The sequence below is a fragment of the Mobula birostris genome, chromosome 13, assembly GCF_030028105.1.
Source record: "Mobula birostris isolate sMobBir1 chromosome 13, sMobBir1.hap1, whole genome shotgun sequence".
In the NCBI taxonomy this organism is placed as follows: domain Eukaryota; kingdom Metazoa; phylum Chordata; class Chondrichthyes; order Myliobatiformes; family Myliobatidae; genus Mobula; species Mobula birostris.
The window spans coordinates 29,106,425-29,133,071 of record NC_092382.1 but is presented as its reverse complement, the minus strand read 5'-3'; the positions used below and the strand labels follow the sequence as shown (position 1 = coordinate 29,133,071).

The 26,647-nt window shown below is 44.3% G+C and overlaps 1 protein-coding gene across 1 annotated transcript in view; it reads right to left on the bottom strand.

Moving 5' to 3' along the window:
• The window catches only part of LOC140207870 (uncharacterized), a 106,122-nt gene that overhangs the window by 12,637 nt on the left and 66,838 nt on the right, over positions 1 to 26,647 (bottom strand). The window contains 2 exon segments of the mRNA XM_072276417.1: positions 8,293 to 9,456; positions 18,775 to 19,056. Coding sequence (XP_072132518.1) covers positions 8,293 to 9,456; positions 18,775 to 19,056 — 1,446 coding nt within the window.

Here is a 26,647-nt window from a genome sequence, read left to right as displayed (position 1 = left end):
ACTTTAGGAAGTACACGGAAGTCAGCCTGGATACTTGAGAAGCGGAGTTTACCCTGAGTACAAACACAGTTCAGGTCTGATTTTACCAACAACTTAAAACATTTGAGTTGGTGTCAATAAGACGACCTGCTGGTGGAGGCTTTGTGGTCTGAGAGGGAGAGACTGACGGTGACTGGAACATCAGGACATGTCTCACAGAGAACCAGTGGCTGTGATTTGGATGGAGCTCTCTCATACTCTGATGGCGATGGGTTTACCAGGACCCTACAAAGGTAACTGCGTACACAGATGACGGGCGATTTATGTGTAGATATCGAAACGATACAAGAAACAAAGTTAACGAGATGGTCCAAGTGATAGTCAGCGCGAAGAAGGTAAGACCATGAGATACAGGCGCAGGATTACTCCATTTGGCCATCGAGTCTGCTCCACCATTTCATCATGGCTGATCCAATTTTCCTTTCAGCACCAATCTCTTGCCTTCTCCCCGTATCCCTTCCTGCCCCGAACTATGAAAAATCTATCACTTGCTGCCTTGAATATCCCTAAAAACATGGCCTCCGCAGTGGTGACTGGCAAGGATTTCCACAAACGCACCGCTCTCTATCTAAAAAAAATCCATCCTCTTTACCGGACTTGAAGGGCGGTCCTCTATTCTGAGGTTGTGTCCTCTGATCCTGGACTCTCTCCCCGGAGAAAACATCCTTTCCGCATCCACTCTGTCAAGGCCTTTCACCATTCGATAGGTTTCAATGAGGTCACCCTTATTCTTCTGAATTCCAGTCAGTACAGGCTCAGAGCCGTCCAATGCTTGTCATAGGACAAGACGTTCAATCCTGGAATCATTTTCGTGAATGAAACCCTTTTTAGCTTCAACACGTCTTTTCAGGGTAATGTGCCCAAAACTGCTCACAATACTCCAACTGAGGCCTTTCCAGTGCTGCGGAAAGTCTCGGCATTAAACTAGGTGGATCAGTGACCTCTTCCTGTATCGTTAACTGAGTCAATTCACTGATGTCAGGGCTGACCAAAGTGTGATCACCTCTCTTTCTCTCCCTTTTCCCATTCGGAATTAGATAAACCTCACTTCTTATCGCCTTAGTAACATAGAAACATAGAAATCATACAGCACAATTCAGGCCCTTCGGCCCACAAGGCTGTAACGAACATGTCCCTACCTGAGAATTACCTAGGCTTACCCATAGTCATCTATTCTTCTGAGCTCCATGTATCCATCCAGGAGTCCCTATCATTTCCGCCTCCACCACAGCTGCCGGCAGCCAATTCCACGCGCTCACCACCCTCTGCGGAAAAGAATCTTACCCCTGATATCTCCTTTGTACCTACTTCCAAGCCCCTTAAAATAATGCCCTCTCGTGTTCAGTCCTGGGAAAAAGCCTCTGACTGTCCACATGATCAATGCCTCTCATTATCTTTCAACCAATTTAAATTCAATCTAACACAACCCTCCTGCATCCGAATCAGAACCAGGTTTCATATCACAGGCATTTGTCGTGAAATTTGTTAACTTTTCGGTAGCAGTAAAATGAAATACAGGATAAATAAATATAGAGGGGAAAAAAACTGAGTTACAGGTGGCGGAGGGAAAGAAGCTGTTCCTGAATCGCTGAGCGTGAGCTCCCTCCCGATGGTAACACTGTGCAGCGCGCATGTCCTATTGGTGGGCAACTTGAATGATGGACGCCCCTGTTACAAGGATCATCCCTTGTAATAATGATCAGAGAGGTACAGAGAATCTGTATTTACCAACAAGTAAATTTTATTATTTCAACTATAAAGCACGTAGGTTCACACGCTATCTACCTGTGTGCATTCTACTAGAACCCCTGACACTCCATGAGCAGTCAATGAAGAGAAAAGGTATCACCCGGGAAAGGATTCTACGGCTGGCCTCGTGATCCCGATCTCCACGTGTCCGTGGGGTCCTCCCTATTCAGGATGGTTGGTCTCTGGCTGCTGGAGAGTTATCGCCCCTGTCTATTTGGAGCTCCTGAGTCTTATACTGCCCCTCACAAACTGAACCACTGGATCTCTGTCCTGACCTACCTGGGTCACCTTCTCACTGCTCATTGTACAGGGCAACAGCCAACGTTGTTTCATGGCTCCGCCCACCCCAGCCTTGTGTATTTGGGTCTTTACATCCAGTTTAATGAGGCAGCCCAGGCAGACAGAGGCAACCAAACGAGGCTACAGATTGCTTGTTTGGTAGGTCCGGCATTTTGCATAATCAGTATCCACTCCTCTGAGAACGGTCTCAGGTCTATTGTTCTGATTAGATTGTCCCGGAGTCAGGAGTCAGTACAGAGTCCACGCCCTTTACATAACAAACGTATGCTTGTTTAGGAATGGTCTCAGGATTAGCAGATGATCACCTGAAGCTTCCTGTGTCTACATTCACCCTGTGTCTTTCTCGGGTTAGCTGTCGTCTGAATGCTCCAGGGTGGATGCTCTGATTAGATTATCCAAGAGCAAGAGTCAATTCAGAGTCCACAAAATGGGGGGAGACAGAGAGAACTGGTTTGTCTGCTTCCCCTGACCTTGATCAGACTGTAGTTTCCTCTGGACAACAGGGTGTTTTATGAGCCCTGCCATGCGTCATGGACAGTGTCTTTCTCGGGTCAGCTCCAGGGTGGATGGTGGAGGGTTTTACAGAGATGGCGAGTGCTGTCGGGGTTGGAGAGGTTTACAGAAATGGGGAGTGATGTAGGGGTTGGGAGGGTTTTCTTTATTTAATGTTATTTTTTATTTGGATAAGGTATTTTAAGTATTACACAAACTTGTTTTTACATATAAAACCTTTTCCATGTTTATATATATATAAATCTATATATATTTATATATTCACAAGTACACACTGAGATGATATAAAAATAATTAGGCACTTAAATAGATATTTACGTGCAGTTGTAATTCCACTCTATTAAACTAAATAATAATAATAGTTGTTAAAATAGTAATAATAGTGTATGAATAATAATCTCCATGTATCTCTTCTGGTCCATTTCTTTCTGGTTCAAAATATTGTGTGTAACCCCATGTAGCTTCCTTCGTAGGTGTTAATGTTTGTTCCTACCCACAAACATACTTATCCAATCTCTGTGTACTTATTTACTTCATTTCATCATATTTTTTCTCAAATCTTTTTCTTTGCTTGTGTTAATTCCTCATTTTCCAGAAATAGAACAGTGAACATTCGAACCAAGGGAGCTTACGTTAACACTATTACTATGTTGATAGGGAAGGCAGTCTAAACCATTAGGAGAGTCATCTAAAAGTCTGCTCGCTTTGGGGTTATAAATTCAATCCATTTATTCCAAATATGATAATTATTTTCTTTTTGAATTCTTTTTGAAGGTACCTAAAAAAGTGATTGTGTTCCAGGCCATGTTTGTCCTACAGGGATTGAGAACTTCGTAATACTTTAGTGTGTGAATGAGATGTAGGTTGTAAGACCTTTCTCTATCCATAGTTCAAATCTTTTATCTCCTCTGCTGGGAAGGAATGTGGTATCATCAGCACACCATCTGAAAAGTGTTAACATGTTATAGATTCCACATGAATTAGCCACCTTCTGCCATACTTTTAGTGTGACATTTATCCAGCTATTTTTAACTTTTCCAATTGGGTCATCAATCCTTTGTTCGCAATTGAGTCCTGTAGAGGAAAACTGTCAATCAATCCAAATTCTATTTCCTTCCACCTAGCCTTCTATCCCTTATTACACCAATATAACAGAGGGGTTATCTGTGAAGCATAAAAATAATTTCTCAAGCAAGGAAGTGCTATACCTCCTCCTTCCTTTCCTAACTGGAAGGTGTTAAATCCGATTCTAGGTTTCTTTCCTTGTGAAATAAGGCGGGAAATCCTTTTGTCCCATTTCCTGAATTGATTATCGTCTACCTCCACAGGTAAAGTCCGGAAAAGGTAAAGTAAGCGACGGAGAATATTCATTTTTATGGTAATTATCCTTGAATTTAAACTTAAAAAGGGGCTAAGATTCCATCTATGTGGAAGGGTTTTCACAGATGGCCCGGGCTGTTTGGAAGCTTCTTGACCACTCTGGAAATGTTCTTTACTGGTAGTACCAAAATGGCATTGTTGTCTGTGACAAACGAAACCCGTATTGTATCAGAGTGTTTTGCTAACAATGTTCGTGCATCACTATGCTACATGAACCTGAGTCCCTGGCTGTAGACCGCAGTCCCAACACTGCATTCCATCTGCCACTTCATTGTCTGTTCTCCAAACCTGTCCGAGTCCTTCATTAGACACCCGCTTTACTCTAAGGTAGAATTGATGGTTTGGTGACCAGCTTTGCCCGGCACCTATCTTCGTATTAACTGCAAAGCTGGTCACCAAGCCATCAATTCTGTCATCCAGATCGTTGATATCTAACACGAAAAAAAGCGGTCTCAATACTGATCCCAGCGGAATGTCATTGTTTACTAGCAGCAAACAGAATAGGCTCGCATTGTTCTGAGTCTTTGCCTGCTGCCAGTAAACCACTCTTCGATTGATTGTAGTATCTTTCCTGTAATACTATGAGCTGTGACCTTGTTCAGCAGGCTCATGGGAGCAAGACCTTGTTAAAGACCATCTGGAAATCCAAGCAAACAACATCCACTGCCTCTCCTTTGTCTATCCTGCCTGTTATTTCATCAAAGAGTTCCAACAGATTTCCGAGACAAGACTTTCCCTCCAGGAAACCATGAGGAATTTGGCCTACTTTATCGTGTGCCACGTACCCCGAAAAATCATCCTTAATGGACTCCAACCACTGACGTCAGAAACTGTCATATAATATCCTTTCTTCTGCTTCCCTCCCTTCTTAAAGAATGGAATGACATTTGCAACTTTCTAGCTCGCCAGAACTATTCCCAAGTCTAGTGATACTTGAAAGGTCATGACCCATTCTTTAAGATAAACACGAGGGGGGACTTCTTCCCTCAGAGCTGGTGAGAATGTGGAACGGGCTGCCAGAGCAAGTGGCAGGGGCGATTTCAACATTTAAGCAAAGTTTGGATGGGTGCATGGATGGAAGGGAATGGAGGTTGCTGGATGAATACTTTGGCACAGACTAGATTGTCATGTTCTATGACTTTAATGTCTTCACAATCTCTTCACCTACCATTTTCTGAACACTGGGGTGTACATTGTCTGGTCCAGGAGTTTTACCTACCTCCAGGCCTTTCAGCTTCCAAAGCAAATTTTCTCCTTAGTAATAGTATATATACCCACTTCTACCCCGATACACTTGAAGTATCGGCATTTGGGGGGTGGAGATGAAGTGAGAGAAACAAATGTAAGGGGGATGGGGAATTAAGCAAAATATCTCCTAAGAACATATTTTCCTTTCATTTCATTTTTTAAATCTTTTTATTGATATATAATCTTCTACAACTATAAAATGCAAAAGTTCAACAAATTAGTATATATAATTAATAAAGCTGAAGAAAAAAGCTTGTATATGCTAATGAAAAAAAACTTAGAAAAAGGGAAAAAGAGAACCCCAACTAATGAAAAAAATACCCACGAACTACTAAAAAAACATTAGGAACCAACACCCGGAGCATTACGTCTTGCAATTATATATAAAAGATTCTTTTTAAAACAACAACAACAACTGCCAAATCACATTTATATAACATAAAATTGGAAGGAAACTATATAAATAAATTCATATTAAATGATAATATTTGGCAAAGGAGCCCCACTTTCTCTCAAAATCGAATCGGGGATCAAAATATTTTCCTTAACGAAACTAATTATTTCGGAAAAATATCTTGGTCCCATTCTGAAATGGAACTTTACAAAGAAAAATAAGAGCGGAAAAGACAAATTTAGAAAACAGTATCTGCACTGAAACAGACTTGGATCAACACTACCTAGGACAGAAGGAGGACAAGGAATTACAGACATTAAAAACTTACACAACAGTCAGATAAAACTCCTAAATATATATTTTCTTCTAAAATAAGCAGGATTCAGCACTCCATGCAAGCATAAGCAATTGTGATGGAAGTACACACCAGAAAACTTAAATGAGAGGCCTACTCAGAAAAATGAATCACCAGTATTGAAGAAAATGTTAACCAGTGGAATGATTATGACCCTCCATGGAAGACACCCCAATGATCTGAGCAGATAAGATGTTCGTCAAGGAAGCATCGAACGCCCGACTCTGAGTGGAAGACGTCTTCACAGAAAGAGAGGTACCTTGCAGAAATACAGGACAGAGTGGTTAATGTAAAAATTAACAAAGATACATAAAAGAGTAACAAACAAGGTGATGAATGCAGAAAATGCCAAGACATACCAGACACAGTCCGACACTTTCCAGGATCCTGCAGCAGTTTAACTCAATCTGATTACTTACAAAGGTACAATCAAGTGGCAAATATCATTCACCAAAATCTTGCTTCAAGTGTCATAATGGGGGACGCTGGGAACGGTCCCAAAAGCATGACACAGGCACTGAAGTATGAGGGAACAGGAATGGACAAAACTAAATGACGGGACAGGACGCAGACTAGGAGTAGGCACAGGAACACAGATAATCAATACACTTTTGCAGATAAGACAATCCTTAAAACCATCGGGATGTTACAGGATAAACAAGCAGGAACAACTCCCTCAATTGATAAAACCATTTCAAAACACACATGTGCCTCGATCAATGGAGCACCTCACCACAGGCATTGTTTGTGTCATCAGTCAGACAACGGAATTATTTTCTCTGTCAATCAGCTTCCAAATGTTGCTACTCTGTCATTCGTTGCCACACCCCGCTGCTGATTTCCTTCTCCTCATCATACGTTCTTACCCCGACCATCGTCCAAAGCCCCAAACTCTGCCCTGTGCGGACCCGCCTCTGGTTTCTGACCCTGCTCCGTTGAATATCCAACTGATGGTTTCCCATTCTGCTTTCAGTCTTTAGAGGACAGTGGTGTTTTCTAACAACCCTTCAGAAGCAGGGAAAATGACCCACATGTGGAAATGAGCCCTGAATAAGGAGGTTAACTCCCAATGTCATTCTTTCTCAGCCCAGAGATTAGAGGGGCGATGAACATGTCAGACAGAACTGCAGTCAGCTCGACTTCTTCAGTCTGCAGAAAATTCAAGGGAAACCTCTTCACCCACAGTGGTGACTGTTTGGAACCCATCTCCACAGGGGGAGCGAGAGATGAACAACAGGGGAGGATTTAAAAAGGACTATCGTGAAACTGAATTACTGGCAGGGTCCAGACGGCCCGAGTTGACTCTCTATTGTACACTGGTTGTGTTATAAATTTACTAAGTACCAGAGACAGAGTTTAAAATAGAACTGATTTATTTGTCTCCGATACAGAATATTAAACTCCAGTCCCATTAAAGGTGATTGTGCAGCAGAAGAAACTCCTCCCATGCCCAGTGACCAGGGTGCAGAACTGGATGTGGTGATAATTGCAGAGTTCAGCACTGACTGTCATTGTCGAAATTGCATTCAGCAACGGTGATGGACAAATATCCAGCATGCAGCTTATTCAAACTTTCTCTCCAGTGTGAACCCGGTAATGTATCCCAGTGTAACATGTTGTAAGGTTTCACTGCTCATGTAACGGCCTCTGTGCAATGTTTCACTGCCGAGGTAATGGTTTCTCTGTAGCAGCAATGTTTGGATTAGGAATAAAGATAACAGGGATTTGGAGTGCGGGGCTATCCAATGACAGAAATGTTCATCCTTGTGAGTCTGGAAGGGAGATTTTCGTGGTCTTTTGCTGGGGAGAGATGAGAAGATGTGAATGGAGAGAGTGGGCCATTTTTCTTCTTTTTTTGTTTACTTCACGAACCATACAGTCAAAATAAGAGTTATAAAGCTCAATTGTTTAATCGCATACTGTGTACTGTTTGTTATTTCAGGGTACTGATTTGTAACAGGGGACACATTGCGCAGCATCCACCCAAACGAGATTTCTTAAGTTTGGCCGGGCTGCGGGGCTATCACCCCCTATATTAAGCTGCTAGCCGACTCGAAGTTTACATAAGGTTAGATGACTGAGTGAATCGCTTTTCACATTCAGAGCAGAAGAACAGCAACTCCCCGGTGTGAACTTGGTAGTGTGTCATAAATATAGATAACTGAATGAATCCTTTACCACATTCAAAGCAAGTGAACGGCCTCTCCCCTGTGTGAATTCAATGATGCACATTTGGCTCATTTGGCTGAGAGAATCTCTTCCCAAAGTCTAAGCAGGTGATCAGCCTCTACCCTGTGTGAACTGACCAGTGTCCTTGTAGGTTGGATGACTGAATGAATCCTTTCCCACAGTCTGAGCAGGTGGACGGTGTCTCCCCAGTATGAACTCGCTGATGTACTTTCAGATTGGATGACGAAATGAATCCCTTCCCACAGACTGAGCAGGTAAATGGCCTCTCCCCAGTGTGAACTCGCTGATGTTCCTTCAGTTGAGATAATTTAATGAATCCTTTCCCACAGACTGAGCAGGTGAATGGCCAATTCCCTGTGTGGGCTGCGTGGTGTGTCAGTAGGTGAAGTGACTGATTGAATCCCTTCCCACAGACTGAGCAGGTTAATGGCCACTCCCCGGTATGAACTGACTGGTGTCTCAGTAGTTGAGAAGACAAACTGAATCCCTTCCCACAGTCCGAGCAGGTGAACGGCCGCTCCCCTGTGTGAACTCGCTGATGTACCTTCAGATTGGATGACGAAATGAATCCCTTCCCACAGACTGAGCAGGTGAACGGTCTCTCCCCAGTATGAACTCGCTGATGTACGTTCAGGTGGGATGAAGAAATGAATCCCTTCCCACAGACTGAGCAGGTGAACGGTCTCTCCCCAGTGTGGACTCGTTCATGTACCTTCAGTTCAGATGACTTAATGTATCCTTTCCCACAGACTGAGCAGGTGAACGGCCATTTCCCTGTGTGGGCTGCGCGGTGTGTCAGTAGGTGAAATGACTGATTGAATCCCTTCCCGCAGACTGAGCAGGTGAACGGCCTCTCCCCAGTGTGGACTCGCTGATGTACCTTCAGTTGAGATGAATTAACGAATCCTTTCCCACAGACTGAGCAGGTGATTGGCCACTTCCCGGTATGAACTGACTGGTGTCTCAGTAGTTGAGATAACAAAGTGAATCCCTTCCCACAGTCTGAACAGGTGAACGGCCGCTCCCCTGTGTGAACTCGCTGATGTACCTTCAGATTGGATGTCGAAATGAATCCCTTCCCACAGTCTGAGCAGGTGAACGGCCTCTCCCCAGTGTGAACTCGCTGATGTACCTTAAGTTGAGATGATGAAGTGAATCCTTTCCCACAGTCTGAGCAGTTGAACGGCCTCTCCCCAGTGTGAACACGCCGATGTACCTTAAGTTGAGATGACGAAGTGAATCGTTTCCCACAGTCTGAGCAGTTGAACAGCCTCACCCCAGTGTGAACTCGCTGATGTACCTTCAGATCGGATGACTGAATGAATCCCTTCCCGCAGACTGAGCAGGTGAATGGCCTCTCCCCAGTGTGAACTCGCTGATGTACCTTTAGCTTAGATGAACAAGTGAATCCCTTCCCACAGTCCGAGCAGCTGAACGGCCGCTCCCCGATGTGAACTCGCTGGTGAGCCATTAGGTCAGATGACTGAGTGAATCCTTCCCCACAAATTCAGCAGATGACCAGCCTCTGCCCAGTGTGAACTGACTGGTGTGTCCACAGGTGGGATGACCGACTGAATCACCTCTCACCCACAGAACAGGGGAATGGCCTTGTCCCAGTGTGAACTTGCAGGTGTACCTTAATGAGATGACCTTGAATCCCCACAGTCTGAAAAGGTGAACGGCCTCTCCCCTGTGTAAACTGACAGGCATGCCAATCGGTCAGATGATCGAGTGAATCCTCCCCACTGTCTGAGTAGGAAGGATGATCGAGTGAATCTCTTGCTCCACTTCTTATACACGTGGACAGAGACAGCAAAGCTGGCGTGTTGTTTTCAAGATTCCCGTAGATAAGTCCCTTGTCCTTTTTAACCTGAAAAAAAAAAGTTACAAAATCCATCAGTGAGTGAAGGACAACATTTCAGATGAGATCACTTGAGTTGCCAAGGTGTGATCTGGCCTCACACTGTTAAAGTGAGGTTCAACACAAGTTGGAGAGAGAAGTCATCTTCTAACTGAGCACGGTACTGGTATCTGTAATGACCATCAAACTCGCTGATGCTTTTCCTGTCTCTGTGAGAATGGGGCATTCTGGCCGTCTCCAATCTGTGACCTGGCTCAGTCTGATACTATCCTTTGGTATTATTCCCTGTTCCCACTGTGCTTGGACAGCTTGTACATGGTGACTTGGACAGGTTGGGTGAGTGGGCGGATGCATGGCAGATGCAGTTGAATGTGGATAAATGTGAGGTTATCCACTTTGGTGGCAAGAACAGGAAGGCAGATTATTATCTAAATGGAGTCAAGTTAGGAAAAAGGGAAGTACAACGAGATCTAGGTGTTCTTGTTCATCAGTCACTGAAAGTAAGCATGCAGGTACAGCAGGCACTGAAGAAAGCTAATGGTATTCTGGTTTTCATAACAAGGGGAATTGAGTATTGGAACAAAGAGGTCCTTCTGCAGTTGTACAGGGCCCTGGTGAGACCACACCTGGAGTATTGCGTGCAGTTTTGGTTTCCAAATTTGAGGAAGGACATTCTTGCTGTTGAGGGAGTGCAGCGTAGGTTCACAAGATTAATTCCCGGGATGATGGGACTGTCATATGTTGGAAGATTGGAGCGACTTGGCTTGTATACACAGGAATTTAGAAGGATGATAGGGGATCAGATTGAAACATATAAGATTATTAAGGGATTGCACACGCTGGAGGCAGGAAGCATGTTCCCACTGATGGGTGAGTCCAGAACCAGAGGCCACAGTTTAAGAATAAGGGATAGGCCATTTAGAACAGAGTGATGGATATGTGGAATGCTCTGCCCCAGAAGGCAGTGGAGGCCAAGTCTCTGGATGCTTTCAAGAAAGAGATGGATAGAGCTCTTAAAGATAGTGGAATCAAAGGTTATGGGGATAAAGCAGGAACTGAATATTGATTGTGGATGATCAGCTATGATCACAGTGAATGGCGGTGCTGGCTTGAAGGGCCGAATGGCCTACTCCTGCACCTATTGTCCATTGTCCATTGAGCTGCATGGGTGCCTGGCCCCACAGTAACTGAAACACTCTCACGCAAATAGCCTTTGTTGACGTGCAACTGTGTTTTTTTTATCTACAGTCAATTCAAAGTGCCACAGTTTTAAAGCCATGTAAATATTACCTGCCCAGAAAAATGGTTGGTCCGCACAGCTGTTAAAAGGAATTAAATGAATATCAGTATTATTTCATGTTCTTGTCACAGAGTCATAGAAAAGTACAACACAGAAAAGGGCCCTTTGGCCCATCTAGTTTGTGCTGATCTATTTAAACTGTCTACCCCATTTACCCCGACCATCCAGGTACCTCTTCAATGCTGAACTTGAGCTCGCATGCACCAGTTGGGCTCTCTGCTCATTCCACACACGGATGACTGTCTGTGTGAAGAAGATTCCCCTCATGTTCCCCTTCATGTTTCACCTTTCACCCTTAATCCAGGGCCTCTGGTTGTAATCCCACCAAATCTTAGTGCAAAAAGCCAGCTTGCCTTTACCCCATCTACGTATAACCATCATAAATTTTGTACACCTCCAACAAATCTCCCCTCAATCTTCTGCATTCCAAGGAATAAAGCCCTGTCCTGTTCAATCTCTCCTTATAACCCAAGTCCTCCAGACCTGGCAACATCCTTGCAAATTTTCTCTGAACTCTTTCAACCTCTTTTACATCTTCCTGTAGGTTGGTGACCAAAACTGCACACAACACTCAAAATTAGGCCTCACCAATGTCTTGTACAAAGTCAACATAACATCCCTCTCCAGTACTCATTGATTTGGTTTATGAAGGCCAATGTGCCAAAATCTTTCTTTCCATCCCTATCGAACTGTGACACCACTTTCGGTGAAATATAGACCTGTATTCTCAGATTCATTTCTTCTACAACATTTCTTAGTGCCCGACCAGTCACTGTGTAAGACCAACCCTGGTAGGTCCCACCAAAGTGCAACACTTCGCACTTGTCTGCATTAAATTCCATTTTCCATTTCTCAACCCGTTTTTCCAGTGGGTCCAGATCACACTGCAAGCCATGGTTATCTTCCTCACTGTCCACTACACCACCAAACTTGGTATCATCCACAACTTTGCTGATCCAGTTAACCACACTGTCATCCAGATTACTGATATAGATGACAAACAACAACAGATCCAGCACTGATCCCTGTGGCAAACCACTAGTCACAGACCTCCAGTCAGAGAGGCAACCATCTGCTACCACACTCTGGTTTCTCCCAAAGACAGTGTCTCATCCAATTTACTGTCTCATCTTGAATGCTGAATGACCGAACCTTCTTGAACAACCTCCCATATGAGACTTTGTCAAGTGCCTTACTAAAGTCCATGTGGACAACATCCACTGCCTTGCCTTCATCCACTTTCCTGATAACTTCCTCGAGAGACTTTGGTGAGACATGACCTAGCATGCACAAAGCCATGCTGCCTATCCTTCATCAGTCAACATCTGTCCAAATATTTATATATCCGGTTCCTGCACATAACCCTCCAATAACTTTTCCCACCTCTGATGTCAAGCTCACCAACGTACAATTTCTTAGTTTATTTTTAGAGCCTTTCTGGAACAGCGGAAGAACATTGGCTGTCCTCCAATCCTCCAGTACCTCACCTGTCACTAAGGATGATTTAAGAATCTCTGCATGGGCCCCGACAATTTCTGCACTTGTCTTCCGCAGAGTCCCAGGGAACAACTTGTCAGGCCCTGGGGGTTTATCCACGCTAATTTGCCTTAAGACAACAAACTCTTCCATCTCTGTAATCTGTACAGGGTCCATGAAGTTGATGCTGCTTTGCCTCACTTCCATAGACCTTGTAACCATCTCCCGAGTAAATACAGATGCAAAAATAGGATTTAAAATCTCCCCATATATTTTGTCTCCTCATATGGATTACCATGCTGATCTTCCAGAGGATTATTTTTTTCCCTTGCAATCTTTTTGCTCTTAAAATATTGGCAGAATCTCTGAGGATTCTCCTTCACCATGTCTGCCTGGGCAACCTCATGCCTTCTTTTATTTCTTTCATAAGTGTTCACTTGAAATTCCTGTATTTCTACTTGTTCCTATCTGCCTGTTCCTGGAATGCACCTTCTTTTTATTGACCTGGGAGATGAAGCACAAGGGGGTGATGGAACTGCATGGTGGGAGGTGGGGGTAGAGGGAGTTAAACTAAAGTTTCAGGGGGAATGGAAGCATGAATAACAGAACAGGTAGTGGAGGGGTTGTGAAGACAGATGTTGTTCAGTCCTCAGACAAAGTCAGGAATGAAAAAGTTGAGCATGGTGCAGTGAGTATGCTCAGTCCTGTGTATTTCAATACAAACAGCAGTGTAGGAAAGGTGGATGTGTTCACTGCACGGAACAACAATGGAATTATGACACAAGGATCTGGCAACTGTGGACTGGGACAGGCTGCTTTATGGCAAAGGTGTGCTTGGTAAGTGGGAGGCCTTCAAAGCGAAATTTTGAAAGTACAAAGCGGATATGTGCTTGTCAGAATAAAAGGTAAAGATGGAAACTGTATCCTTTGGATTTCAGGAGATATTGAGACCCTGGTGAGGCACAAAATGGAGTTGCATTAACAAGGATAGGCAGGTAGATTCTTATGGAGTACAAGAAATGCAAGAGAATACATATCAAATAAATCAGGATGGCTAAAAGAAGGCATGAGATTGCCCTTGCAGAAAAGAAGGATAACCCTTAGGGATTCTAGAGATAGATTGAGAGCACTGCTTTTGCCAGATACCATTTTCTTAGGTTTCCATTTGGAATTGCATCAGTTCCTGAAGTGTACCATAAAACTATTTACATGCTATATGAGCACATTGAGGGCATAGATACTTCCAAGGACGATATTATTGTTTGCGGATCATCTAAACAAGAGCATGACGCCAGGCTCAGACAAGTCTTAGAGGTAACACGCAAGGCAAACCTGAAGTTGAATAAAGACAAATGTCAGCTAGGAGTGACTGAACTTACCTTTGTGTGTGATATCATCAGCAATGCAGGTGTGCGTCCTGATCCATTGAAGGTTTCTGCTATTGAGAACATGCCAAGTCCGCAATGTAAAAAGGATTTTCAAAGGTTTATGGGAATGGTCAACTACATGGGAAAATTCATACCCAATCTTTCGGAACAGCTTGCTCCATTGAAACAGGTAACGGAAAAGAAAAAACAAATGGTGCTGGAATCATGAACAGGAGAAGGCATGGCAAAATCTGAAGAAAGTGCTCACTAAAGAACCTGTGTTGAAATGCTATGATGCTGAGATAGCCATCAAAATCTCATGTGATGCATCTCAAGCAGGTTTAGGGGCAGTGTTACTCCAGAAACATGATAAGGAATGGCTACCAGTGGCATTCGCATCTCGTTCATTATCTGATCCAGAAACAAGGTATACCCAAATTGAAAAAGAATTGCTCAGCATTATGTTTGCTTGTGAGAGATTTCATCAGTTTGTGTCAGGGCAATCTATTGATGTTGAAACTGATCATAAGCCTCTGATTGCATTGTTTCACAAACCTTTAAGCGACTGTCCTTTGCGAATTCAGCGAATGATGACCAAATTGCAAAGGTATGTGTTGAATGTGTCATACACACCTGGAATATTCATGTACACGGCTGACACACTTTCCAGAGCTGTGGATCCAACAACAAAAGGCAGTCACGGGGACGCTGTTGATGTTCAGGCATTTGTTGGTATGATCATAGAGACTGTACCTGTTGTTCCCGAAAAGTTGGAAATGCTGCGTCTTGCGACAGAGAAGGACAAAATTGCCAGTCAGGTAATACAAGTGGCGATGGATGGATGGCCAGATTATAAGCATGACTGTACCTCAAAGTACAAGAATATTGGAACTACAGAACAGAACTTTCTGTTGTGGATGGGACATTGTACAAAGGTAGCAGAATTGTGATTCCTAAAAGTCTCAGAAAAGAAATGATACGGAAAATTCATAAAGGCGTCAGAGGTATTGAAAAATGTAAGAGAGGGTGCGGGAAGTGATGTTTTGGCCCAGGATGAATCAAAAAATTGCAGAATTGGTGTCTTCTTGTCAAATATGCCTTAAATACCAACCCAGCAACCCTAAGGAGCCACTGCATCCACGTCCTAGCCCTTAGAGACCTTATCAGAAGATAGGACTTGATCTTTTTTGTATCTGACAACAAAGATTATCTATTAATAACAGATTACTACTCATTGTGTGGTTTAAGCAGAACAACAGCAGAGAATGTAATTACATGCATGAAATCAGTTTTTTTTCCAGATATGGTGTACCTGCCGAAGTTTTCACAGACAATGGTCCACAATTCAATGGTGAATGCATGAGACATTTTGCTCATGAAAGGAGCTTTATTCATACAACATCGAGACCACTTTGCCCTTAGTACAATGGATTAGTTGAGAATTCGGTAGGAATTATCAAGAAACTGATGCACAAAGCAAAATATAGTGGAGGTGATTTTTATAAAGCTTTGTTAGCCTGTCATAGTACTCCACTTGAATGTCAATGTTCAGCTCTTGATGGGATGCCGTTTGAGATCCAATCTGACAACAGAGGAGAGCCTTCTGAAAACAGAGGGAGGTGAACAAGTGAAAAGATGGAAAGATGAACAGAAACCAAAGAAGAAGACATACTTTGACAGATGCTCTCGTCCATTCCCTGAACTTCACCAAGAAGATGAAGTAAGGATACAAGACAAAATGAACACGTGGACACAGAACGCTACAGTACTTGAAGAAGTACAACCCAGATCATACATGGTCGAAACAGAGGAAGGAGCAGTGTTAAGAAGACATTGCAAAGACCTCAATAAAGAGCCAACTTCAAAGTTTCAGTTTCAGACCAGACAAAACATGGGAATGACAACGTAACACAAGAAACTGTGTGAACCACTTAGAAGATCTACTGGTGTTTGCAGACCCCCAGAGAAAATGATGGAGACATGTTAAATTATGCATTTGCTCTGGTCAATGTTGCTAATTGTTTTTCTTTTTAAGGAAAGGAAGATCTGGTGATATGACGTGTAAGAACGTGATTGCAGAGAGTTCTGAGCATGCGCAGGAATGATAGAAAGATCCAGAAAACATGGCTTTGTAAGGCACGTGTGGTTGTTGATAAGTAAAGTGTTGATAAGGTTTTCCAGAATATGGTTCTTTATTATAAACCCACGGTGTGTATTAAAGAACACAACATATATAACCCGTGTTAGTGTGGGGAGCGGGATTTTACACCATATTCCCGGTACAGTCTCAACAAAACACAAATAATTGTCACTTTGCCCGGACCATTGGCCCCGCTTGCAGGGCAACAGTCTGCCGGTGTTTGCCCCCCAATGTGGTGAATCGCCACCACCGTGGGCTCAGACATTTCCACAGATGAGCCCCTCCTGTCCCCACCGGGACAAACATCCTGTCCGCCCCCTCTCTCCCCGTCTTCATCCTCTCCCTCCCCGGGGAACCGGCATCAAACCGACGGGCCGAGCGGTCTCCTCCTACCTCTCAGCGACACATCAGACTCCGGCCGCAGGAGACGCTTCACAAACGCCCCAACTTCCCTCGGAGGGAAATGGAAATAAATCAGAAAGCGGACATTTACTTTGGGATTTGTTCCGCTTTGACGGGAAGGCTGACAAATGGTGTCAGCGGGGGTAACACCCTCTCGGCTGGTCCGCCTCGGCTATTGGTTGTAACCAGTGATTGACATCGCTTCGCACCAATGGGAATAGCGCAGCTGCAGAATCCTCTGTTGACAGCGGTGGGGGAGGGGCTGGTCACGTGATTAGTAGCCCAGCCGTTAAACCGATAAAGCTCGAGCTCACCAGCGCGCGGGTGACGTAAGACACCGCGCACGTGAGGACAGATCCCGGTGTGGGGGACCCATGTGTGACGTCAGGCGCGTGCGTGCGCCTGTGTGACGTCACCTGTGGGGGAGGGCTCGTATTTAAAAACACCTGAATGGACGTTTCTGATGATTTCGGTGGGACAACAACATTAATCACGGGTTTCATCACTGAATCCAGTGTTGTGAGATGTAAAGTCCCCTGTTATGTGTCCGGCTGTGCCGTGTTGTTGGTGGAGTGGGCAGCCTGGTGTTTGTCTCGATTCGGGTCACAACACCAGAATTGCCAGCGGGGTCCACACACAGTGTATTAGTCAACAGAAAACCTCCCGTCCCTGCAGTCTCTGTCTCCTTGTAAACTCAACACCCTGACAATGTGGACCAGAGACACCCCTTCCTCTCAGAGTCAGGGGATCACTCAGACAGCTGATCACTGAGAGGAATTATATTTATTGGTCATTAAAGTTCACCCAGATTGGTGTGGACGGATTTGATGTGGAGTTCGGGGTGTCACAGTGAAAGGGCCGGACGGCCGAACTCTCTCCGTTGTCCAAACATCTTTCCAGGTGAGGCGACACTTCACCTGTGAATCTTCCGGGGTCGCCCGTTGTGTCCGCTGCTCCGGATGCGGCCGCCTCGACACTGGTGACACCAGACCCTCCGCAGTTGTGCGGGGTAGGGTTGTGTTTTTATTGGTGGGGGTCGATGTTATTGTTCCCTTTTGTGCGGGAGGGGTGGGTTTTGGGGGTTGATGATCGCAATGCCGTTCTTTTTGATGCGGGGGGTGTGGTGGGAGTTTGATTTTTCTCTCTGAACGACTTTCATGTTCTTTCTTTGTTTCATGGCTCTCTGGAGAAGAAAAGAAACTCCAGAGTTTTTTACGGATACCTGCTTGATAATAAATTAACCTTTGAACTATCCGCTCCTAGCAGGACTTCCCGGAGTCCAAACATTTTCATTCCCATTCCGATTCCCATTCCTGTTCCGACGTGTCAACCCATTGCCTCCTCTTGTGCTAAGATGAAGCCACCCTCAGGGTCCAGGATCAGGACTTTATATTCCGTCTGGGTACCCCCCGCCCCCCAACCTGATGGCATGAATATCGATTTCTCCTTCCGGTGAACAAATCTTCCCCTCACCCCTCCATCCCACTCCCTCTCTTCCTCTCTGACTTTCCACGTCCACTCACCTGTTGATCACTTCTCTCTGGGTCCACTGCTCCATCCCTTTCTCCTATTCTCCACTCTCCTCTCCTATTAGATTCTATTTTCTTCAGCTTTTCAGCTTTCCCACCTACCTGGCTTCACCTATCACCTTCCAGCGAGACATTTCCTCGTCCGGACCGATTTTATTCAGGTATTTCCGTCATTTCATCTCAGTCCTGAAGGAGGGTTCAACTGGAAACGTCGACTGTTGACTCTTTTCGATAGATGCTGCCCGGCCTGCTGAGTTCCGCCAGCATTTTGTTTGTGTTGCTTTGGATTTCCAGCATCTGCAGACTTTAAACATGAGGAATTCTACAGATGCTGGAAATTCAAGCAACACACACCAAAGTTGCTGGTGAACGCAGCAGGCCAGGCAGCATCTCTAGGAAGAGGTGCAGTCGACGTCCTGATGAACGGTCTCGGCCTGGAACGTTGACTGTACCTCTTCCTAGAGATGCTGCCTGGCCTGCTGCGTTCACCAGCAACTTTGATCTGCAGACTTTGTCGTGTTCGTGATTTACCTCCCTGTTGTCGCTCCGGCCTTCCGGCCACTGGCGGCGCTGCATGGACCTCCGACCACTGGTGGCGCTGCACGGACCGCCGGACACTGGTGGCGCTGCATGGACCTCCGGCCACTGGTGGCGCTGCCGCGAACATCCTGCTAAACGCATGCGCGCTGCCGAATGCAGCTGCCGCTGGTGGGTCTCCGATTCGGGGCGGCGGTGAGTGGAAACATCCCCGAGTTTGTGTGAATCTGGGCCGCTTAAATTCGGAAAGTCCCGGGCCCGGGCTCTGCCTGACGGCTGGAGCAGGGGTGCAGTGCCAGTTTTTTGGGTGCCGGAGCTGGACGAGGGGTGGTTGATAAGTTCGTGGTCTAAGTTAGAAGGCCTGAAGTTTACAGCTGTCGTTACATGTACGTGTTGTTCCGCTCTGTGAGTGATCATGCAGAAAGTTTGAAGTTAATAACTGTTGTGGTATTTCTGTTTCAGATAATTGAAAATTGACTGGTTTTCAAAATTGACTCCTTCCACCTCAGGCTAAGAAACTCGATGTCACACCTAATCAGTCTACCAGCTCATTTCATGCACAGGGTAACTTCCTTCCCCCATTCATGTAATGAGCAGGTACACAAATTGGGTGTGGCATATATAAATGAATAGGGCTTCTCATAATGTCAACCACTAAACCAAGATGAAAGAAATATATGAAATCCAGAGCTCAATAGACAATAGGTGCAGGAGTAGGCCATTCGGCCCTTCGAGCCAGCACCGCCATTCACTGTGATCATGGCTGATCATCCACAATCAGTATCCAGTTCCTGCCTTAACCCCATAACCTTTGATTCTGCTATCTTTAACTGCTCTGTCCATTTCTTTCTTGAAAGCATCCAGAGACTTGGCCTCCACTGCCTTCTGGGGCAGAGCATTCCATACATCCACCACTCTCTGGGTGAAAAAGTTTTTCCTCAACTCCGTTCTAAATGGCCTACCCCTTATTCTTAAACTGTGGCCTCTGGTTCTGGACTCACCCATCAGCGGGAACATGTTTCCTGCCTCCAGCATGTCCAATCCCTTAATAATTATAGATGTTTCAATTAGATCCCCTCTCAGGCTTCTAAATTCCAGAGTATACAGGCCCAGTCGCTCCAATCTTTCGACATATGACAGTCCCGCCATCCCGGGAATTAACCTTGTGAACCTACGCTGCACTCCCTCAATAGCAAGAATGTCCTTCCTCAAATTTAGAGACCAAAACTGCACACAGTACTGCAGGTGTGGTCTCACCAGGGCCCTGTACAGCTGCAGAAGGACCTCTTTGCTCTTATACTCAATTCCCCTTGTTATGAAGGCCAACATGCCATTAGCTTTCTTCACTGCCTGCTGTACTTGCATGCTTGCTTTCAGTGACCGATGTACACAGAAATATAGTGACAGTTAAGACATTAACAAGATTATAGCCTATCAAACATCTGAACAGGCCTGACTTCAAAGGACCATTACTTTCAGAACTGCATTTGGAGCCGGTTAGAAAATTTGAACGAGATGCAGGCGAAACACAGCTTTTGTTAGTTTTACTGTTATCAATGACTTGTGTGTTATCCTTGTTACACTCCTCAGCTTGTTTACGGAAGAAAGAAGTTAACATTGTTTGCTTAGAAGCCATAGGGTTGTTAGTGAGAAAAATTTACTTTTGTATCAGCGAGTAATCCACAGACCACCACAGATGTAGCCTTACTAATACGACTGAGTCAGAGCAGACAGCAGGGCCCACAGCGCTTAGCAGTGTTCCTAAGCAGGTATAAAAATAACAGAAATAAAGCAAGTAAGTTTTTTACACTTTTAGATATCTACATTGGAACCAAGTAATCAAGTATGAAAAAAAAACGTCTAATGAAGTTTTGCTAAAGCCACGAATATTGCTGAATATTAGTATCAAAAGTGGAAGGTTGGCAACTCTGCCTCGTACCGTTTCTCTCACAGAAATGTTTGGACAGGAAGTGTATCTGTGAGTGTCGATACTCACAATATCCTCACACGTCGGGTACTACATGGTTAGACCTATACAGATTCTGTTTAGTCTTTAAATGTATAAAAAGTTAAAGAAGCTTGAATCTTTACATAAATTATTGTCGTATCTATACGAATAAAAAATATCGTATTTGGAAGTGATAAATGTTAATAGGGGAGGAGGGCAACCATTTGGGAGGTTTGGAAATGCGTTTCGTCTCGTTCATTGCCTCCCTAAGTTACTCTTTTTCCTATCAACACAAAGAGACAAACAGCCTCTTTCCAATCAACTATAGTTGGTGGAGCTCGGCCAAGGGGTTGATGCGCTATTAATGACAGTTGAAATGATGTAAAACTAGCTTATAGCCTAGAAATTTTTTTTCCCCATTTGCCTTGTGAAAAAAACTAAATTCACTTTATCCAGATGTAGAAGAAGATTTTGGATGATTACCTTGAATTCTTCATCAAAATCAGGCCGAAGATAAGCGAGCAGTGAATTTTTCTTTCATTATTTTGGACTTTTAACCTGGGTTTCGATGTTCATTCCTTGCTTAATACAGCTGCTACCTGGAATCCAATGGTACCCGTTGGAAAGAGTGGAAAAAGGCTCACACTTGTGTACAGTCGTCCCTCGGCTGGAGAGAGACTGAGGATCTGTGAAATGGCGGGAGGCTACAGCAGGGCATGCTGGGAAAACAACGGTCGAGCGAGGACGAACTTCACAAATACCTCAATAAAAAACAGTCACAGATCCAGGATTTCACCAAAAACGATCAAATATCCTATCCTAATGTTGTTAGTGGTATTTTCCCCACCAATCACCACCACCTATCCCCAACCCCCACTTCTGTAAAATTCCCCCTATTTAATATGCGGCCGCTGTTAAATTCCCCGCTTGTTCATTTTGACGTTTTTTTACCGAGGTGCCGGAGTGGTGCCCCGGTGAGCTCCGGCAGCACTGCACCCCTGTTTAGATCCAAGTAAAATGGACCCGGGGATCAAGCTGCCCGGGTTTGTGAGGTGTTGAGCCAGTATTTCTGGTCTGGGATCAAATGTTTGTTTCTGGAGTTCCTCTGGAAGCAATGCTGTTAATCTGAGGAGAGAATGAGTTTGTATTCATCCCTCACAAGGAGAGGCTGTGATTAAATGGGCTGTTCTGTGTTTGCACCAGCAGAAATAGATCTGGGGGGGTTCAGTGTTCGAACTGTGTTTGGAAATTCCTCCACGCTGTCACCTGTCTGTCAGACAGTGGAAATCAAACAGAGACTCAAGTTGCTGGAGATCTGCACTAAAAATGGAAAATTTTGAGTCCATTCTGACAGAAGATTGTGAACCTGAATCGTTAAATTTGTTGATCTCCCCACAGCAGTTCCTTTCCTGTTGAGCGACTCTGGTGATTCCAGTTGCTTTTTATTAAATTCACTCTGGAATGGTTTAAATTTTCTGATTGTCTGTTGTACTTGGGAATGTGTTCAGTGCAGTTGTTGCCAACAAGGTTCACATGAATAATCTCAGGAATGATCAGCTTTACGTGTGAGGAGCATTTGATGGTTATGGGGCTGTGCTCACTGGAGTTCAGACGGGGTGGTGAAAGGGGAGGTGGTTAAGTAAACCTACTGAATGCTGAGAAGCCTGGATACAGTGGACATGGAGAGGATGTTTCCATTAGACGGAGAGTCAGTGATCTGACAGCACAGTCTCAGAATAAAGACGTTTCCCTTTAAAACTGAGATGAGAACAATCTCTTCAGCCAAAAGATGGCTGATCTGTGGAATTTGTTGCCACAGAGGGTGGCTGAGGCTGTCATTTGGGTATATTTAGGAAGAGGATGTTTCTCTGTTGGAGTCTCAAGAACCAAGAGTCACAATTTCAAAAATGGCATTGGACTGAGGTGAGAAGAATCATATTCATGATTGGTAAGTAGCTTCAGGGTTACAGGAGGAAGGCGAGAATATGGTGTTGGAATAAATCTCAGCCGTGGTTGAGTGATGGAGCAGACTCCATGGATCGAATCACCTAATTCTGTTCCCGCATCTTATATCTGACCATGACTGAACGATGACTCCTTCCTATCCCTTATCAGGTTCTGTGACGTGTCAGGGACAATTACAGATTTGTTCACAGAGATCATTATATTTGTCTTCAATGTTTAGATTTCAGTGAGCAGAAATATTTTGTTCTCCTTTGTATTGTTAACGTGCTTCATTATCTTTCATGTTAAAGTTAGACCTGCGATGAGAGATTTATTGGAAGAAAAGCTCACAACTGGAAGAGAACCACGACTGAAGATGAAGGAACAGCAGCAAGTGAACCAGCCCGAGGACTGAGAGCACCAACTGGAGAGAACCCTTCTGACTCAGGGTTTCCATTGATTCAGTCCGGAGCAAGTTTGGTGAGTCTCATTTACTCAAACACTGGTCCTTTAGACATTACATATCTGTACAGAGTAAGGTAGGGAATAGTTATGGTGAGACTGAATGTGCCCAGAAATACCAGTTATGCCTCTGTCAGACCCAGTTACAATCACTTCTGGTCTGGTAATGTACTGTCAGTATCCCAGCTCTTTAATCTCACTCACATTCCCTCAGTGTTTGCTCATTTGAAGAACTTGCATCTTATGAAGTAGCTTTTGGTCTGTTCTGAGTGTGGAGAGGGAAAGAGGGGTGTTTATATTACTATCTTGCAAAAAGAAGTAATTGTTTGACATTACTTGCTGCAAACTCACTCCCCATACCCTGTACATTCTCAACCAGATTATTGACATAGATGACAAGTAGCAATGGGTGTAACCCTGGGGAACTCCACGAGGCGCGGGCCTGGACTCCAATAACCAGCCTCCCATCATCACCATCTGCTTCCTGCCATCTAGCTGTTCCCAGACTCTGGACTCTGTGACAAACACAATGTTAGCAGCAAGATTAGACAGAGATTAATATAAAGAGAGATTTGTTGCTTCCTGGTGCGTGGAATGCACTGCCTGAGTCAGTGGTGGAGGCAGATACACTAGTGAAGTTTAAGAGACTACTAGCCAGGTATATGGAGGAATCTAAGGTGGGGGGGCAGTTATATGGGAGGCAGGGTTTGAGGGTCGGCACAACATTGTGGGCCGAAGGGCCTGTACTGTGCTGTACTATTCTATATTCTATATCAAGACAGAAACACCTCCTCCTCCGTCATCTGTATAGGGTCCATGATCGCATTGCTGTTTCGCCTCACTGTAAAGACGCTGTATGTCTCCTGAGTAAACATAAATGCAAAAAATCCATTTTAAATCTCCCCCACCTACGTCAGCTTCATGCATTAATGCCCTCTCTGAACTTCAAGAAGACCAATTTTGCCTTTTGGTATACTTTTGTTTTGAATATATTTGATGAAGGAGTTGGTGCTCTCCTTTTCATTATCTGCTGGAGCAAACTCGTGCCGTACTTCAGCCCTCTTGATTCCCTCCTTTAGTAACTCTTGAATTATTTATACTTATCAGTACCTCATTTGTTCTTTCCTGCCTATACTTGCTATGCACTCCTTCACCAGGGTCTCAATATCTGTCAAAACCCAAGGTTCCCTAAACATGTTAGCCCTGCCTTTTATTCTGTCAGCAACATTCAAACTCTGTACTGGTCGTCATTTATGCATTCCATCTCTGTACTCTTAAAATAGCAGTTTTGAAGGCCTCACACTTACCAAGCACAGATTTGCTCGAAAACAACCTGTTCCAATCCACGTTCACCAGATCCTTTCTGATACCATTAAAATTGGCCCTTTCTCCAATTTAGAACCAGACCTACCCATTTCCATAATGATCTTTAAACTAATGGTATTATGATCACTAGATCCAAAGTATTTACCTGCACAGACCTCTGTTACCTGCCCCGTCATGTACCCTAATAGTATTTCAGTCTATAGTTATGACCTCAATATATTGATCAAGGGAACTTCCTTGAACACATTTTACCAACGATATCCCAAACAGCCCTTTAAAGTATGGGTGTCCCGGTCAATAAGTGGAAAGTTACAACTATCTAGCATCATAACCTTCTAAGTTGCCTGTGATTTCTCAAACAATTTGATCCCCCAAATCCTATTGACTATTGGGCACTCTGTAATATAATCCCATCCCTTCCTTATTGTTCAGTTTCACCCATAAGGCCTCAGTGGTTGAGCTTTCCAGTTTGTCCTGTATGAGCAATGCAGGGACATTTTCCCTAACTAGTGATGTCACTTGTCCTTCTCTAATCCCTGCCACTCAATCAAATTGTGTCTAACGCAACAGAACCCTGGAAGACTGACCTGCCAGTCCTGCACCTCCTCCAATCAAATCACATTAATGCTTGCAATACTGTAATTCAATACGCTGATCCATGCTCTAAGCTCATCAGCCTTTCCTACAACACTCCTTGCAATGAAATAATACACATTTGGGAACATTTGTTTCACCATGTTCTTTCTTTAGACTCCTGACTTTTTATGTTGGATTAACAGCATCTTTCCCACACAACCACTCCACTATCCACTCTGGTTCTTCATCCCCTTGCAGCTCAAGTTTGACACCTCACCCCATCCCGATGCAGTGTTAACAACCCTTCCCGCAAGGGTATCAGTCCCCCTCCAGTTCGGATGCAAAACGATCATGTCTGTCCAGGTCCCATCTTCCTTGGAATCATCCAAACATCTGCAGCACTCCACAATGCACCATCTCATCAGCCACACGTTAGACTGTATTATATCCTATTTCAGGCCTCACTAGCATGTGGTATGGGTGGCAATCCTGAAGACACAACCCTGGATGTTGTGCACTTTAACCTATCACCTACATCCATGAACTCACTTTGCAGCACCTCTTCACCCTTCCTGCCCTGTCATTGGTGCCGACGTGAACCTTGACCTCTGCTCACACTACCCTTAAACATGTTTCAGACTGGATGCGAGATTTCCCCGACCATGGCAACACACCATCCAGAAATCTTGTTCTCATTAATAGTGATGGCAGTCACTGCTGCTTCCCGTCACTCACGGGCCACAGTGAAGAGATATGCAAAGTATGCATTAGCTATACAGGACCCTGGTCAGACCCCACTTGAGCTCAGCTCTGGTCACTTCACTACAGGAAGGATGTGGAAACTATAGAAAGGGTGCAGAGGAGATTTACAAGGATTGGGGAGCATGCCTAATGAGAATAGGTTAAGTGAACTCAGGCTTTTCTCTTTGGAGCGGTGGAGGATGAGAGGTGACCTGATATGGGTGTATAAGATGATGAGAGGCATTGATCGTGTGGGTAGTCAGAGGCTTTTTCCCAGAGCTGAAATGGCTAGCACGAGAGGGCACACAGATTTAAGGTGCTTGTAAGTACAGAGGAGATGTTTTACGCAGAGTGGTGAGTGCATGGAACTGTGGTGGAGACGGATATGAAGGGGTGTTTTAAGAGACTTCTGGATACATGGAGCTTAGAAAACTAGAGGGCTATGGGTAACCTTAGGTAATTTCTAATGTAAGTACATGTTCAGCACAGCATTATGGGCTGAAGGGCCTGTGTTGTGCTATAGGTTTTCAATGTTTCTATGTTTCTAAAGTTCACCTGCTATTTCTTTGTCTTCCATTACTAGCTCACCAATATCATTTTCCAGTGGACCAATATCAACTCTCAACTCCATTTTTTCTTTTTATGTAACTGAACAAAAACATTTGTTATCCTGCTTGATATTATTGTCTAGTCTCACCTCATATTTCATCTTTTCCCTTCTTATAGCTTTTTTAGTTGCCTTTTGTTAGATTTTAAAAGGTTTCCAATCATCCAACTTCCCACTCACTTTTGCTTCCATATTGACACTCACTCACTCATGGACTAATCACAGGACACACAAAAGGCGAACAGTATAGATCACCAGCATTT